Source organism: Phacochoerus africanus, chromosome 8 (genome assembly GCF_016906955.1).
Source record: "Phacochoerus africanus isolate WHEZ1 chromosome 8, ROS_Pafr_v1, whole genome shotgun sequence".
NCBI classification, from domain to species: domain Eukaryota; kingdom Metazoa; phylum Chordata; class Mammalia; order Artiodactyla; family Suidae; genus Phacochoerus; species Phacochoerus africanus.
In genome coordinates, this window is record NC_062551.1 from 62049674 (window position 1) to 62064347 (window position 14674).

General features: G+C 47.4%; 2 protein-coding genes across 8 annotated transcripts in view; both read left to right on the forward strand.

Moving 5' to 3' along the window:
- The window catches only part of LOC125133013 (zinc finger protein 154-like), a 32797-nt gene that overhangs the window by 7602 nt on the left and 10521 nt on the right, over positions 1-14674 (forward strand). For 2 of the 7 annotated variants that reach the window (XM_047790966.1, XM_047790969.1), the window contains exon 1: positions 12155-12410. The exons of 2 other annotated variants lie outside the window; for them this stretch is intronic. In XM_047790966.1, the coding sequence (XP_047646922.1) occupies positions 12378-12410 (33 nt within the window). In that variant the 5' untranslated portion in view covers positions 12155-12377. Of the gene's footprint in view, positions 1-1279; positions 1971-12154; positions 12411-14674 lie in introns of those variants that run through there. 3 more of the 7 variants (XM_047790968.1, XM_047790970.1, XM_047790971.1) reach the window with 3 other exon arrangements.
- LOC125132165 (zinc finger protein 883-like) lies at positions 5427-12151 on the forward strand. Its single transcript, XM_047789069.1, has 2 exons — positions 5427-7381; positions 12035-12151. The coding sequence occupies exons 1-2, from the start codon at positions 6866-6868 to the stop codon at positions 12149-12151; spliced, it is 633 nt and encodes a 210-aa protein (XP_047645025.1). The 5' UTR covers positions 5427-6865.

Sequence of the window (14674 nt, forward strand, 5' to 3'; positions counted from 1 at the left end):
TTTTTTTTTTTGAGCCACACCTGTGGCATATTCAAGTTCCCAGGCCAGGGATCCAATCGGAGTTGCAGCTGCTGGCTTACACCACAGCAATGCAGGATCCAAGCCACATCTGGGACCTAGACCACAGCTCATGGCAACTCCACATCCTAACCCACTGAGCGAGGCCATGGATCGGACCTGCATCCTTATGGATCCTAGTTGGGTTCGTTAACCGCTGAGCCACAAAGGGAACTCCTCTTTTTAAGTTTTAAAACTTTTATTAAAGTATAGTTAGATTATACTCCCTTTAAAGTTATTACAAAGTAATGGCCATGTTTGTGCCAGGCAGATCTTGCCAAGGTGGACTAGGACCGCTACCTGCACCGTTGCAGGTGTGGGAACTACACTACCCAGAGGGCAATGTACCCAGTGGTGGCAGCAGTTGAGCCAGTGAAAGCCCAGGGTCGGGGCATTTCGGTGCATGCGCATCTTGTTGGGGGTGGGACTTCTGGTGTCGTCCTCGTGGCGGTCGTTTTGGCTTCTCAGGTCAGTTTACCCACTTGGAGGCTCAGGAGCCGGAGGTTTCTGAACAAGAAGGTGCCAGAGGCATCCACAGATTTGGGCCCTAGGCTTGGTGGCGGTGCACCTCGGAGTGACCTGCAACAGGCTGGGATCAAGACCTCAGTGTCTCCCCAACTCCGCCTGCAGAGCCCGATGCTAGTGGCCGTGCTGAGGGACCCACCTCGGGTAAATGCTCGTCCTCAGACTCTCCCCCTGCCAGACACTAAAGCCCCGGGGGCAGAACCCCTGCTCTTGTGCCTGCAGCCCAGGCCCCTGCGTCCAGGACAGTGAGGCCGTCATGGATGGGGCCCTGTTTCTGATGGATAGTGTGCTGGTTTGTGGAAGAGGTTACAGGCAGAGGGACGTCCCGCGGGTGCAAAGGCTTGGCGATTGGGCTGAGACTCGAGGATTCGGGAAACCTGGGTTCCGTCTGAGGTCTGCAGGCCAAAAATAGGAGGTGGAGTTGTGTCTGAGGAGTTTGACTTTCATTCTCGGGGCTGTGAACGAAGGAGGGTCCCTGCCTGCGATAGGATTCTAAAAGTTTCTCCAAAAGCTGCTCAGGGGAAGTGCAGATGAGAAGAGAGGCCATAAGATATACGGGAAGGTTGAATCTTGTAAGAGTTTGCATAGTTGGGAAGAGTCACTTCTTTTTTGTTGTTATTTTCTTTTTTCTTTTTTTTTGGGGGGGGGGGTCACTTCTGAGAACTGAGGCCCAGAGGTCATTTAGACATCGGGAGCTCACCTGGCTCCTGGGTTGGCAGGAGTACTTAGCCGCCTGAGCCCAAGCATGCTGGCCTGTGGTTTTCAAACTCTCAAACGACCTCCTCTTTTCCACAGAATGTTGTAACCATTGGATTTGCCTAGGGATACTGGTTTGTGGAGCTTATTATAGAGCCTCATTGGTCCTACCCCCACCCTTAGGGTCTCTGGGATAATAGTGTCCTGGTACTGCTCTGTTACTCTTTCGGCCCTTGAGCTTGGGGACCTTGAGTAAACACCAGGCCTAGGGTTATATGGAGTGGTTCCTGTTTTTGACAAAGATCCGATTGAGATGTGGAAGGTACCAGGTAAGATGTGGATGGGTACTAGAATGTGCAAAGTACAGAAGGGAGGCTGAGCTTGTTCAGGAACCTGCAGGTATCTTTTCTTTCTCATGGCGTCTGGGAGCAGTGAAGCAGGAGTCAGTTCTGGAACAGCCTTTTGAGCAATTGAGTGTCTCTTCTGGAGGTGATGAGAGCAATGAGAGATGTGGAACAGTAGAGGGAGGTGTGCTGACCCAGGTCTCATCAGGCTCCCTTTGGTTGCAGCATGGATACGAGGGAGGTGGTAGGAAGACCACAGATGAAGAAAGTCTGAGTGAACATCCTGCTGGACCTGAGTGGTGACTGTGGAGGTGGAAGAAGTAGCTGGATTCTGGTTTGTTGTTTTAAGTATGGCAACCTGGATTTCTTTCCTTTTCCTTTTTATTTTATTTTCTAAGGCCACATTGTGGCATATGGAAATTCCTGGGCCAGCAGTCGAATTAGAGCTACAGCTGCAGGCCTATGCAGCAGCTCGGGACACCACCAGATCCTTAACCCAGTGAGGGAGGTCAGGGATTGAACCTACATCCTCAGGGACACTATATCAGGTTCTTAGCCCACTGAGCCACAATGGGAACTCCCAAACCTGGATTTTCTAATTTTGAGATTGAGAAAAAGATTGAGTCAAGGATGAAGTGAGGGTTTGGTTTTAGTATCCGGAAGGATGGAAATTCTATCAACTGAGATGAGAAAGTCCATAGTAAGAGCAATTTTCGGAGTTCCCGTTGTAGCTCAGTGGGTTAATCTGACTAGTATCCATTAGGACTTGGGCTCAATCCCTGGTCCCACTTAGTGGGTTAAGGATCTGGCATTGCCATGAGCTGGGGTGTAGGTCACAGGCATCGCTCAGATCTGGCGTGGCTGTGGCTGTGGCATAGGCTGGCAGCTATAGCTCCGATTTGACCTCTAGCCTGGGAACTACCATATGCCCAGGGTGCAGCCCTAAAAAGAAAAAAGGGAAAAAGAGAGAGGGTAATTTTCATTGGGGATATCAGAAGTTTTATTTATGGTCTCTCAAGATAATGAGATATTTCAGAGTTCCCGTCGTGGTGCAGTGGTTAACGAATCCAACTAGGAACCATGAGGTTGTGGGTTTGATCCCTGGTCTTGCTCAGTGGGTTAACGATCCAGCATTGTTGTGAGCTGTGGTGTAGGTCGCAGATGCGGCTCGGATCCCATGTTGCTGTGGCTCTGGCGTAGGCTGGCAGCTGCAGCTCCGATTAGACCCCTACCTTGGGAACCTCCATGTGCCCCGGGAACGGCCCAGGAAATGGCAAAAAGACAAAAAAAAATTAAGATAATGAGATGTTTGGAGTTCCCTTGTGGTGTAGTGGGATAAAGATTCATCATTGTTGCTGCAGTAGCTTGGGTCTGATCCCTGGCCCAGGAACTTCCACATGTCACAGGCATGACCAAGAAAAATATTATGAGATGTTTCAGGGGGTGGTCTGTGGGTATTTGGAACTCTGAGGTGGAGTTTGGGATGGAGACTAATCCAAAAGTTAGTGGGGAGTGTGTGGACCAGGTTACCTTAATGGGGGGAATCCTGGTCAGGATGATAATGGTCATAATAGCCCAGGAAGGAGAGAGTAGGTTTGGGGACTAAGTTTCCTGCTTCGGCCCACGGTTTTGAGAGGTGAGTATCACAGCAGGTGAGGGAGGTGATCATGGAGAGGATGGGTTTGGCATGTGACCAAAGCCTCGAAGGGATCGGTGGATATGAGATGGATGTAGAGGCATCATCAGGAGTAATGCAAACAAGACGGTGCTTTTTAAGTGCTCTGCAGACTCACCAGGACTTTGTTGTAACCTTTGATGGGACCTGAGTGGCTCTAGTCAGGCTGGTGGATTACCATGGACCCAAGTGGTCATTTAGGAGACTCACAGATGGGGTAGAGGACCAGGGGCTGTGCCTTGAATGAGGGTTAGGTGGAGAGAGGAAAGCCATGACTGGTGAGGGTTCATCAAGTGCAGCATGAGTGGAGGAGGGCCAAGGGTATCTGAGATCTAATGTATTAGTGGAGGAGGGCCAAGCGTATCTGAGATCTCTTTTCCTTCTCAGCAGGAGAGGTTGAAACAAAGAACAGGCAAGGAAGGAGGACCTCATAGCAGGACTCAAGGCTCTCTTTTTCAGTAGGGACCATTAGCCTCAAGGGTAGTACTTGATCCTGTTTGAATTTGCCAAGCATTCTGTGGACATACGCTGAGTAACAAATAGGCCAAGGAGATGATTATGTTATATGGCAGGAAGGGCCTGTGGCTGTGAGAGTGCAGTTGTGAGAGAGTTGTGATGCAAAGAGTAATGTACACATGCAGAGGGACCGTGAACTCATGACCCCCAGGACATAGGAGTGGATGGTGAGCCCATGGTTAGTGGTGTCTGGGAGAAATGATTTGGGGAGACTTGGGGAAGTTGCCTGAAAAGAGGGGGATTTGTGGCTTTATATGAAAGATCCAGAGCTTAGATAACATCTATCTGCTCACCTGCCTGTTGTCGTTGAAAGTTGACACGGTGATCAGTAGAAACATGATGAAACAATGGGTATTGGTTCCACCTGGCTTGGAAGTCATTACTGATATGGGGAAGGGAGGTGGGTAAGCAGGTGATAGATTGGGGAGGTGGTGAAATTAGAATCCTCAGGGGAAATCTGGTCATGAAATGAACTATCCGCATCATGGCAAGGCTGTGTGACTTTTGAAATTGTACCTGTGGGAATGTAGCTATAAGAGCAAAGTGTGGTTCAAAGAATGATGTGCAGGAAGCTCCCTGGTGGCATAGCTGGTTAAGGATCCAGCATTGTCACTGCAGCAGCCCTGATTGCTGCTGTGATGTAGGTTTGATCCCTGGCCTGGGAACTTGCAAATGCCACAGGCACAGCCAAAAAAAAATGTTCATGTGAAGAGATAGTGTGAACTAATGGCCCCCAGATCCTGGAGTTGGGGTCGTAAAGGTGAAAAAAAGACCAGTGTCAGATCACTTGCACTCTCTCGGTGGCCATCCTCTCTCCCTAACCTATGTGACATGCATCATATTGACAAGAGGCAATGTGGCCTACATGCAGGCTCAGAGCTCTGATAGCATCTTTCTGCTCATCTGCCTACTGATAGGGGAAGATGCAGTATCAATGGGAATATAAGGAGAGAGTGACTCTAATGGCACCAAGGCCTGGTATCTCCTCTGAGGTGGGGAATAGAGTGGGCAGAGGATACATGGGGGCAGGGGGTGTTGTATGAGGAGATTGAAATCCTTGGCGAGAAGCTGGTCATGGAATGAACTGTCTCCATGACAGGGTATGAACTTTGAGGATGTGGCCATTGACTTCTCCCAGGAGGAGTGGGTGATCCTTGATGAGGCTCAGAGACTTCTGTACTACAATATGATGCTGGAAAACTTTGCACTTGTAGCTTCCCCGGGTAAGACCTTCACAACATTTCTAGTGTCCTGAGTTAATGTCCTGTTCTTCCTTTCTTCCCCAGAGTTAGCTTGGTCGTCTCCACAGCTGGGCCATGGGCTCTGTTGATTTCCTCCACTTTTTTGCATTTATGCTGTGGGTGCCAGCACCAAGCCATGTGTAGTGAGTGCCCTGAGCAGTGGACTCCTCAAGCAGCCTTAGTGCCTATTACCTCCAAAGTGCGGGTATGGGTCTGAGAGTCAGGAATCTCACAGTCAGCTTGATAAATCCCACTCACTTGCCCTCTCCCTGGTGGAGAGACTGTCCAGATCCATGATCTTCAGTTCTTCTCCCTTCCTCTAGGTAACAATTTTTTGTAACTGCTTGTGCCAGGTCATGGTCATCTCTCACATGAATCATAGGCTTTTCTTTTAAGGCTCTCCTTTAGTTGTTTTTTTGTAATGTTTTACCCTGATACTGTCATAGGCCAAGTTACTCTGGGTCAGTGTTGGACACACTTACGCTATCTTTCATTAAGTCTTGCATTATTCAGGTTTTGAGTAGCCGCACAATGGCAGGTGCAGGGAGAACCCTGGTTGTTTTACAGACTAGACATGGTGAGATGTTCTTAGAGGAGAGGAGGCCTGGGCCTGGTGAGTGGCAACTGGGGGAGGAACATAACATCACAGCTGTATTCACATCATACCAGGAGCCTGCCCTGTAGTGTCCTTGGTGCAGTTGCCACTGGCCACACCTCATTTCTGCCTTCTCATACTTGACACTTAGCAGAATCGTCATTTCATCTGTCAGTTCTGGCTCCTGTCTGCCTTTACCTTTGTGGCCTCTCTTGGTCACTTCTGCACTGCTCCCTCTGCAATGTTCTCCCTCTGCACATGTATCATGAGTTGTACACATATCCTTAAATAGTCCTTGAACACCAGCTACTCAGTTCCAGTTGAATTTTACCGTGGTATGACACAACCAGCCTTGCCTACAGCTGAAGATGGTTGGTGGAGGAACAAGTTGGAGACCTTGCCTCAACTCCACATGATATGTATCCCATTCTCATGTCCTTTGTCTGGTGAGGTCCCCCCTATTCTACGATCTTCAAAGGCCTGCCCACTGATGCCAAGCAGCTGCTTCCTCAGTCTGCCACCAAATCCCCTGTTTTTAGAAAAAACCTCTGACTCATTCTTTGTTGTGTCTGACACACCTTTGTAATGAGGATTCCCTCTCTTACCTCCTACCAAAGTCAACATGCATTTCTTTAGCGTTTCTCTGCTTTCAAGTTGTTGGCATGGAACAGAAGATGAGGAGGCCTCTTCTGAGCAGAGTACATCTGTAGAAGGAGAGTCACAGGTCAGGGCTTCTAAGGCAGGTCCATCCACCCAGAAGACCCACCCCTGTGAAATGTATGTTTCAGTCTTAAATGATATTTTGCACCAAACTGAACACCAAACAATACACTTTTTGCACAAACAACACTTGGGTGGCACGTGTATGAGATGCTTCTGTTTCTGTGCAAATCTTCAATGGCAACAGGCATGACAGTGGAGAGAAGCCCGGGAAAAGACAATGTGGACAAGGCCTCATTTGTGAGAAGCTGCAGCTTCCTTGTGTCAGAGAAGCTTTTCACCTGTAGGGAATTTGGGGATAACTTTCCAGCCACCTTGGGCCTTCTCCAGCAACAGGTCATTCCCAACAGTGAGGAGCCACAGAGTGGCAGTGAAAGTGGGCAGGCCTTTCACAGTGAAAAAAGTCCTCACAATAAGTGGGATAAATGTGAAAAAGTTGCCAGCCACAACCACACACTTATTCAAGACCAAAGGGTCTGCTCTGAAGAAGCACTTTATGAATTTAACAAATGGCAATGGCAACTACAGACTCGTTCAGCACCAGAAAATTCACCCTGGACAAAGGCCATATGAGTATGGTGAATGTGGGAAATTCTTGAGCCAAATTTCTGGCCTTGTTAAACACCAGAAAATTCACAGTGGTACGAAGTCTAACAAATGCCCAGAATGTGGAAAAATATTTACCCACATCTTTAGTCTTAAAAAACACTGGAGAGTTCACAGAGGAAAAGGAACTTATGAATGCAATGAATGTGGGAAAGCCTTTAACCACAAATCCAAACTCATTCACCACCAGAGACAATACACTGGAGGAATGCATTATAAGCGTGATGAAGATGAAAAGTCCTTTAGCTACAAATCCAACCTCATTGAACACCAGAGAGTTCACACTAAAGAAAGACCTTATGAATGCAGTGAATGTGGGAAGTCCTTTATACACAGTTCTAGCCTTGTCCGACACCAGAGAGTTCACACTGAAAAAAAGCCTTATGAGTGCAGTGAATGTGGGAAAGCCTTTAGACAAATTTTATTTATTTATTTATTTATTTTGTCTTTTTTGCCTTTTCTAGGGCCGCACCCACAGCATGTGGAAGTTCACAGGCTAGGGGTCTAATTGGAGTTGTAGCCGCTGGCCTATGCCAGAGCCACAGCAACTCGGGATCCAAGCCATGTCTGCAACCTACACCACAGCTCAGGGCAATTCCAGATCCTTAACCCACTGAGCAAGGCCAGGGATTGAACCCATAACCTCATGGTTCCTAGTTGGATTCATTAACCATTGAGCCACAATGGGAACTCCTAGACAAATTTTTAATCTCTTTCGCCATAGTAGAGTTCACACTGGAGAAACACTTTATGAGTGTAGTAAGTGCAGGAAATCTTTTAGCTGCAAAGCTGAGCTTGTTCAACACCAGAGAATTCACAGTGGAGAAAGGCCTTATACATGCAGTGAATGTGGAAAGTCCTTTAGACAGTTTTCTAACCTTATGTGACACCGGAATGTCCATGCTGGAGTAAAATCATATAAGTGCAATGTTTGTGGAAAATCCTTCAGTCACAAATATATCCTCATTCAACATCAGAGAGTTCACACTGGAGAAAGACCTTATGGGTGTAGTGAATGTGGGAAATCCTTTACCCATAAATGTGTCCTCATTCAACACCAGAGAATTCATATTGGCACAAGACCTTATGAATGCAGTGAATGTGGGAAACCCTTTAGCCACAAACCTAACCTCCTTAGACACAGGACAGTTCACTCTAGAAAAGTGCATGGAATGTTTTCTTTCCTGACTCAGTAGAGCAACATTGGAGACACCTCTGTATGAGAGCCATTTACCTGAATTTAAACCTCTTTTCTACAAACACATATCATACAAGGTTCTGCATAAGTTTCAGTTATATGAGACACTTTAAGGAGATCTGTTGTACTTTGTAACCTGCTCAGAGCTGTTGTCACATTTATGTCACTGCCATTTTCTGTGACTGAAGCCATTTCACTTCTACTACTTGGCACATCTACACAGTGTACATCAGTTGCCACTCCAGGAGGCTTAGGGAAGTTGACCTCTGTGTTCCCCTGTAGTGGGGAGTGGGAAGGGCCCTCCTAGAACAAAGGAAAGGCAACATGCAAAACCAGCATCTGTGTGTGCATGCCCAGTTCTGCAACAGTGTAGCATAACCTATATCCATGAGCACAGGTGTATCTATAGCTGTGTGCTCAAAAATTATAGAATATCTTATAAGGGGGACAAAGAAATTTAGATGTAACAGAAAACCTTATGGGATATATAAAGTGATGCCCTGCTGCGTTCGGGGCTCAGCCTTTGGATATGAATCCACTGAGCCAGTGCCAGCATGCATAAATGCTGCTTCCTTGCAAAAAGGCCTCAGTGTCCTGTCTCCCTGTATGAAAATCCTACAACACTCCACTTGCTTGAGGAAATAATACATAGCCTAAGTCCTCAGCAGTATCCTCATTTCTTTCTCTCTGATTTTAAGGAATGGACCTGACCCTTTTTCAGCCCAAAGGATCTACCCACCCTCAGCTTGCTGAAGGACTCCCTTTTTCAAGGTTATTATTACTCTCACATCATACTTAGGATGAACTTTTCCACGTTCTAATTTACTAACCTAGAAACTTCTTCCTGCACTTGCTCTGGTTCATGGTCTTTTGTAAAGGCCTGTTTGCCGGGGCCAGCTCAGCAGGATGGAGCTGGAGAACGGGTGCTGTGGACCTTAAGGAAAAATAGTTAACATAAAACAAGACACAGAGACATTTATCTTAAGTAAAGGTGGGAGCCAGGGAACTCAAGGTCTCAGGGACCAAGCGCCCCTCAAGAATCCACACTGCTTTTATTGTGATCTTTAGATGAGATCAAGTGAGGAGTGGCTATGGGTGGATGATACAGGGTTTGTTTACTATTATATAAGTTCTTTTACTATTTAGAAAGCCACTTAGGTGGTAAAGGGTTAAGCTCTTACTCTGACCTCTAGGCACATAAGCTTAAGTCACTTATGCCTTTAGGTCTTTGCTCTTAAGCTTAAGTCATTTACCAGCACTGTGACTGTTTTTCAAAGCAGGAAGATGGGATAAAGTAAGACAAGAAGATGGGATAAAGTAAAGAAGGACAAGATGGAGTTTTCAAGGAAACATGTCTTGCAACAGGTACTAGTTGTGTTTGTTACCGATGAGCCACAACAGGAACTCCTAGCTTTTTTTTCTCTTTGCCTCTCTGGACTTCTGTTGACAAAACATTTTGACATGGTTCTCTATTGTTCAAGAAGTAACTGGGGGGAGTTCCCGTCGTGGCGCAGTGGTTAACGAATCCGACTAGGAACCATGAGGTTGCGGGTTCGGTCCCTGCCCTTGCTCAGTGGGTTAACGATCCGGCGTTGCCGTGAGCTGTGGTGTAGGTTACAGACGGGGCTCGGATCCCGCGTTGCTGTGGCTCTGGCGTAGGCCGGTGGCTACCGCTCCAATTCAACCCCTAGCCTGGGAACCTCCATATGCCGCGGGAGCGGCCCAATAAGTAGCAACAACAACAACAACAACAAAAAAAGACAAAAGACAAAAAAAAATCTTAAAAAAAAAAGTAATTGGGAATCCAAAAATTTTAAAGTATTGTTTGAGTATATTTTTTAAACACTTTTTTATTTTTATTTTTTGATGTACTATTTTATTTTATTTGTCTTTTTGAGGGTTGCACCCACAGCATTTGAAAGTTCCCAGGCTAGGAGTCAAATTGGAGCTGTAGCCCCTGGCCTACACCACAGCTCATGGCAACACCAGATCCTTAATCCACTGAGTGAGGCCAGGGATTGATGAACCCACGTCCTCATGGATACTAGTTGGGTTCATTACCACTGAGCCACAATGGGGACTCCAATATGCTATTTTATTAACATTTAAATTTCACTATCAAACAATGCTGGCCATATGTCCAGATTTTTTTTGTCTTTTTGTCTTTTCTGGGGCCGCACCTATGGCATATCGAGTTTACCAGGCTAGGGGTCTAATCAGAGCTGTAGCCGCCGGCCTATGCCACAGCCACAGCTATGCGGGATCTGAGCCAAGTCTTCGACCTACACCACAGCTCACGGCAACACCGGATCCTCAACCCACTGAGTGAGGACAGGGATCAAACCCGCAACCTCATGGTCCCTAGTCGGGTTCGTTAACCACCAAACCCACGATGGGAACTCCCCAGATTTTTTTAAATAAAGATACATAGACATGTTGTACATCAGAAATTGGTGCAACATTATAAGTCAGCTATACCTTAAAGTTTAAAAAAGATACATAGACACCTTTAAAGGTGCAATGTATTAAACACAGCATAATATACTCACAGAGAAAATCTAAGGGATGGTATAACTCTTTCCTTTGATACACAAGTATAGGTACAAGCCCTGCAATTGGGGAAAAACTCAGACTGAACAAAGGTCCTTGGTTGCTGTGAGAATATCCCCTTGACTTCAGATGAGATAAACCAAGGAGTCTGTCAGTATACAAAAATTACTGATGTCAGGACAAATAGTAACAGGATAGGTTGGCAAGAGCTAATTCATATGGTGAGGGCCAGTATGAAGCGAGCCAGTTCATTTTTTTATTTTTCTGTCTTTGTAGGGCCCTACGTGCGGCATATGGAGGGTCCCAGGCTAGGGGTCTAATTGGAGCTATAGCTGCTGGCTTATGCCAGAGCCACAGCAACACCAGATCGGAGCCACGTCTGTGACCTACACCACATCTCACGGCAATGCCGGATCCTTAACCCGCTGAGCAAGGCCAGGGATTGAACCTGCAACCTCATGTTTCCTAATCGTATTCATTTCAGCTGCGCCATGATGGGAACTCCCTGAAGTGAGCCAGTTTAGCTGGCAGCTGGAAATGCTGCAGCTTGAGTCCAGTATCTAGATTAGAACAGCAGTGTAGAGACAGTTCGTGCATTCTTCTAAAATCATTTGTTTCTGGAGTTTCTTTGTGGCCCAGGGGTTTAAGGATTCAGCATTGTCACAAACGTGATTTAGAGGTCACTGCTGTGTAGTGGATTCTATGCCTGGCCAGGGACCTTCCACTTGCTGCCTGCCCAGCCAAAAATACTTTAAAAATTTTTTAAAAGCAATAAAATCAGAGTTCCCCTCGTGGCTCAGCAGAAACGAACCTATTATCCATGAAGATGAGGGTTCGATCCCTGGCTTCACTCAGTGGGTTAATGATCCAGCGTTGTCATGAACTGGATCCCTTGTTGCTGTGGTGTAGGCTGGCAGCCTAGCTCCCATTCGAACCCTAGCCTGGGAACTTCCATATGCTGCAGGTGCTGCCCTAAAAAGCAAAAAATAAAAAATTTTAAAAGCAATAAAATGAATTGTTTCCAAACAAGTTCTTACTTTTACTATTTTTGATTATTTTTATAAACATAAATGTATGTTTCTTTGGATTTGTGGCCTTTGGAAGCATCTGAAATGGTATTTTGCTCCTCTGGGATCCTGCCAAGGGAATCGCTGGGATGGACTCTCAAACAGTTTGTCTCCAAACACTTGAGTGATGAGCTCTAGAGAGCACCTGGCAGGAATATGATGAAGGTCCTTTTAAAGAGGGAGTGAGCCTCATCTGGGTGTGCCGTTCCTCAACGCCCCTCCTGGCAGAGCTTGTCCTTTGCAGCCAAAAGTCAGATCTCCTCAATCTGTAAATTGTCGGAACTACATTGCCCAGGATGTTCCGAATCGAGCAGCAGCGCTACCCAATGAGAGCTTAGGAAGAGGAGGCTACGTGACGTGAGGGCGGGACTTCCAGTTTCCTCCCCGGCGACCATGTTAGGCGCTCCCGGTTTTGTTCAACCAGTGTGAGAGGTTCGGAAATTGTGGGTCGAGCTTGAGGTGACTGAATAGAGAAAGTCAGAGGCGCTGTCCCCGCTGCACAGAAACGGGTCCGAGGGTGACAGCCGCAGCCCAGGGCGCCCCGCGAAAGGTCCTCCGCTTCCGGCCCCGCGTCGCCACAGAGCCCGATGGCGGCGGCCGAGCTGAGGGACAAGCCTCAGGTAAACGCTCGTCCTCCGAGCCCTGTCCGCGCGCACCTCAGCGACACCAAGGTCCTGAGTGCCGGGCGTCTGTTCCCGTGCCTGCAGCCCAGGCCCCGGAGTCCAGGACGGCGAGGCTGGGGCCTTATTTCTGATGGGCAGTGTTGGCGCGTGGGAGAGGGTACAGGGGAGGGACCCCTGATAAAAGGCGCACTGAGCCCTTAGACATAGAGGTTGAGTAGCTAGCCCAGTCCCAGTCTTCAAGGCCAGGCGGAGGTACCGGGAGGCCTGAGTCCATGGAACCCCGCCGTAGACTCATTCTTCGAAGACGTGCCTTTGTCCGCTTTTCCCACGGCTGCAGAGGCGCTGTGGAACCAACACAGCCAGGTGGAGGGTGTCCTCTTCCCTCACTGGCCCTCGCCTCAACCCACGTGTTATCCGGATTGTGGTTTTTTGCGACCCCAGCGGGAGGAATTTGCCCAGCCAGGGATCTAGCCGGTGCCACAGCAGTGACAGCATTGGATCCTTAATTGCCAAGCCACTAGGAGACTCCTTTCTTGCAACTCTTAAGTGCCATGCTTCTAGTTTGGGGTCTGGAGACCCTGGAGAAAACCCAAGGGCCAGGGTCATAAGTCCATGCCAGGAGTTACATGAAGGTTTTTCTGTTTCTGGCAGCCTGTGTAAACCGGTGTGGAAGGTTATCCCAGAAACTGGTGACACATGTTTGAGATAAAATTGAGTTGGGGGTTTCCAAGTAAGGACAAGTGTTTTGTGTTTTTTTCTTTTATCTTTTTTTTTTTTTTTTTGGAGCCACACCTGTGCCATATGAAATTCCCAGGGCTGCTAGGGATTGAATGGGCTAGATCATTAACCCACTGAGCAAGGCCAGGGATAGAACCTGCACCCTCACAGACACTGTTGGGTTCTTTACCCCTGCTCAACCACAAAGAGAACTCCAGGACAGGTCTTTTTTTTTTTTTTTTCTTTTTTCGGCCACACCAGCTGCATGTGGAAGTTCCTAGGCAACACTGGATCTTTAACCCACTAAGTGAGGCCAGAGATCAAACTCAGATCTTCAGATATTATATTGGGTCCTTATTACTGTGGCTCTCATTGGGAATTCCCCAGGATAAGTATTTTCTTTCATTTCCACCCCATGGCATATAGAGTTCCCAGGCCAGGGATCAGATCTGAGCTGCAGTTGTGGCCTACGGCAATGCAGGATCCTTTAACCCATACTGTCCTGGGCCTGGGGATCGAACCTGCATCCTTGGTCCTGCAGAGACCACCACTCCCATTGTGCCACAGTGGGAACTCCCTCTTTTCTTTCAGATAGGGGACAGGAATCAGGATGAATGATTACCTGAGAAGTTGGGTGTCTGTTCAGTTGGTGATGGAAAATTTCAATTGAGGGAGGTTATATTACCAAGGTCTTATTTGGCTCCATCTGGGTATTGCATGAAGTATGAACTATGGGTTTGAGGGAGGAGTAAGAAAGATAAGGGTGAAGCCTACTGCCATAATTGAGGTGAGGATCAGTGAACCAGAGTCATAGTTTAGGAGATGTGGTTAGATTCTGGATGTGTGTTTTTTTGTTTTTTGTCTTAGGGCCACACCTACGGCATATGGAAGTTCCCAAGCTATGGGTTGGAGCTATAGCTGCCAGCGCTGCGTCTGCAGCCTGCACCACAGCTCATGGCAACACCAGATCCTTCACCCACTGAGCTAGGCCAGGGATAGAATTTGTGTCCTCATGGATGCTGTTTCAGGTTCGTTACTGAGCCACCACGGGAACTCTTGGATGTGTGTTTTAAAAAGTGACAGCTGTATTTTCTAATGTGGACCATGAGAGAGTGAGCAGGATTCAGAAGTATTCTTAGGGGTTTTTTTCTTAGCAGCTGTGGGAACAGGAGCTCCGTCAACTGAAATGGCAAAGTTGGTAGTAGGCGTAATATTTCCCAAAGATAGCAGGAGCTTCTGAGATGGTTTTTTTCTTGGTTTTTTGTTTGTTTTTTTGTTTTTGTCTTTGTCTTTTGTCTTTTTAGGGCCGCACCCATTGCATATGGAGGTTCCCAGGCTAGGAGTTGAATTGGAGCTGTAGCTGCCGGCCTACACCACAGCCACAGCAACACAGGATCTGAGCCATGTCTGCAACCTACACCACAGTTCACGGCAATGCTGGATCCTTAACCCACTGAGCAAGGCCAGGGATTCTGTGTCTTCATGGATACTAGCCGGGTTCGTTAACCACTGACACACAATGGGAACTCCTCTGAGATGTTTTT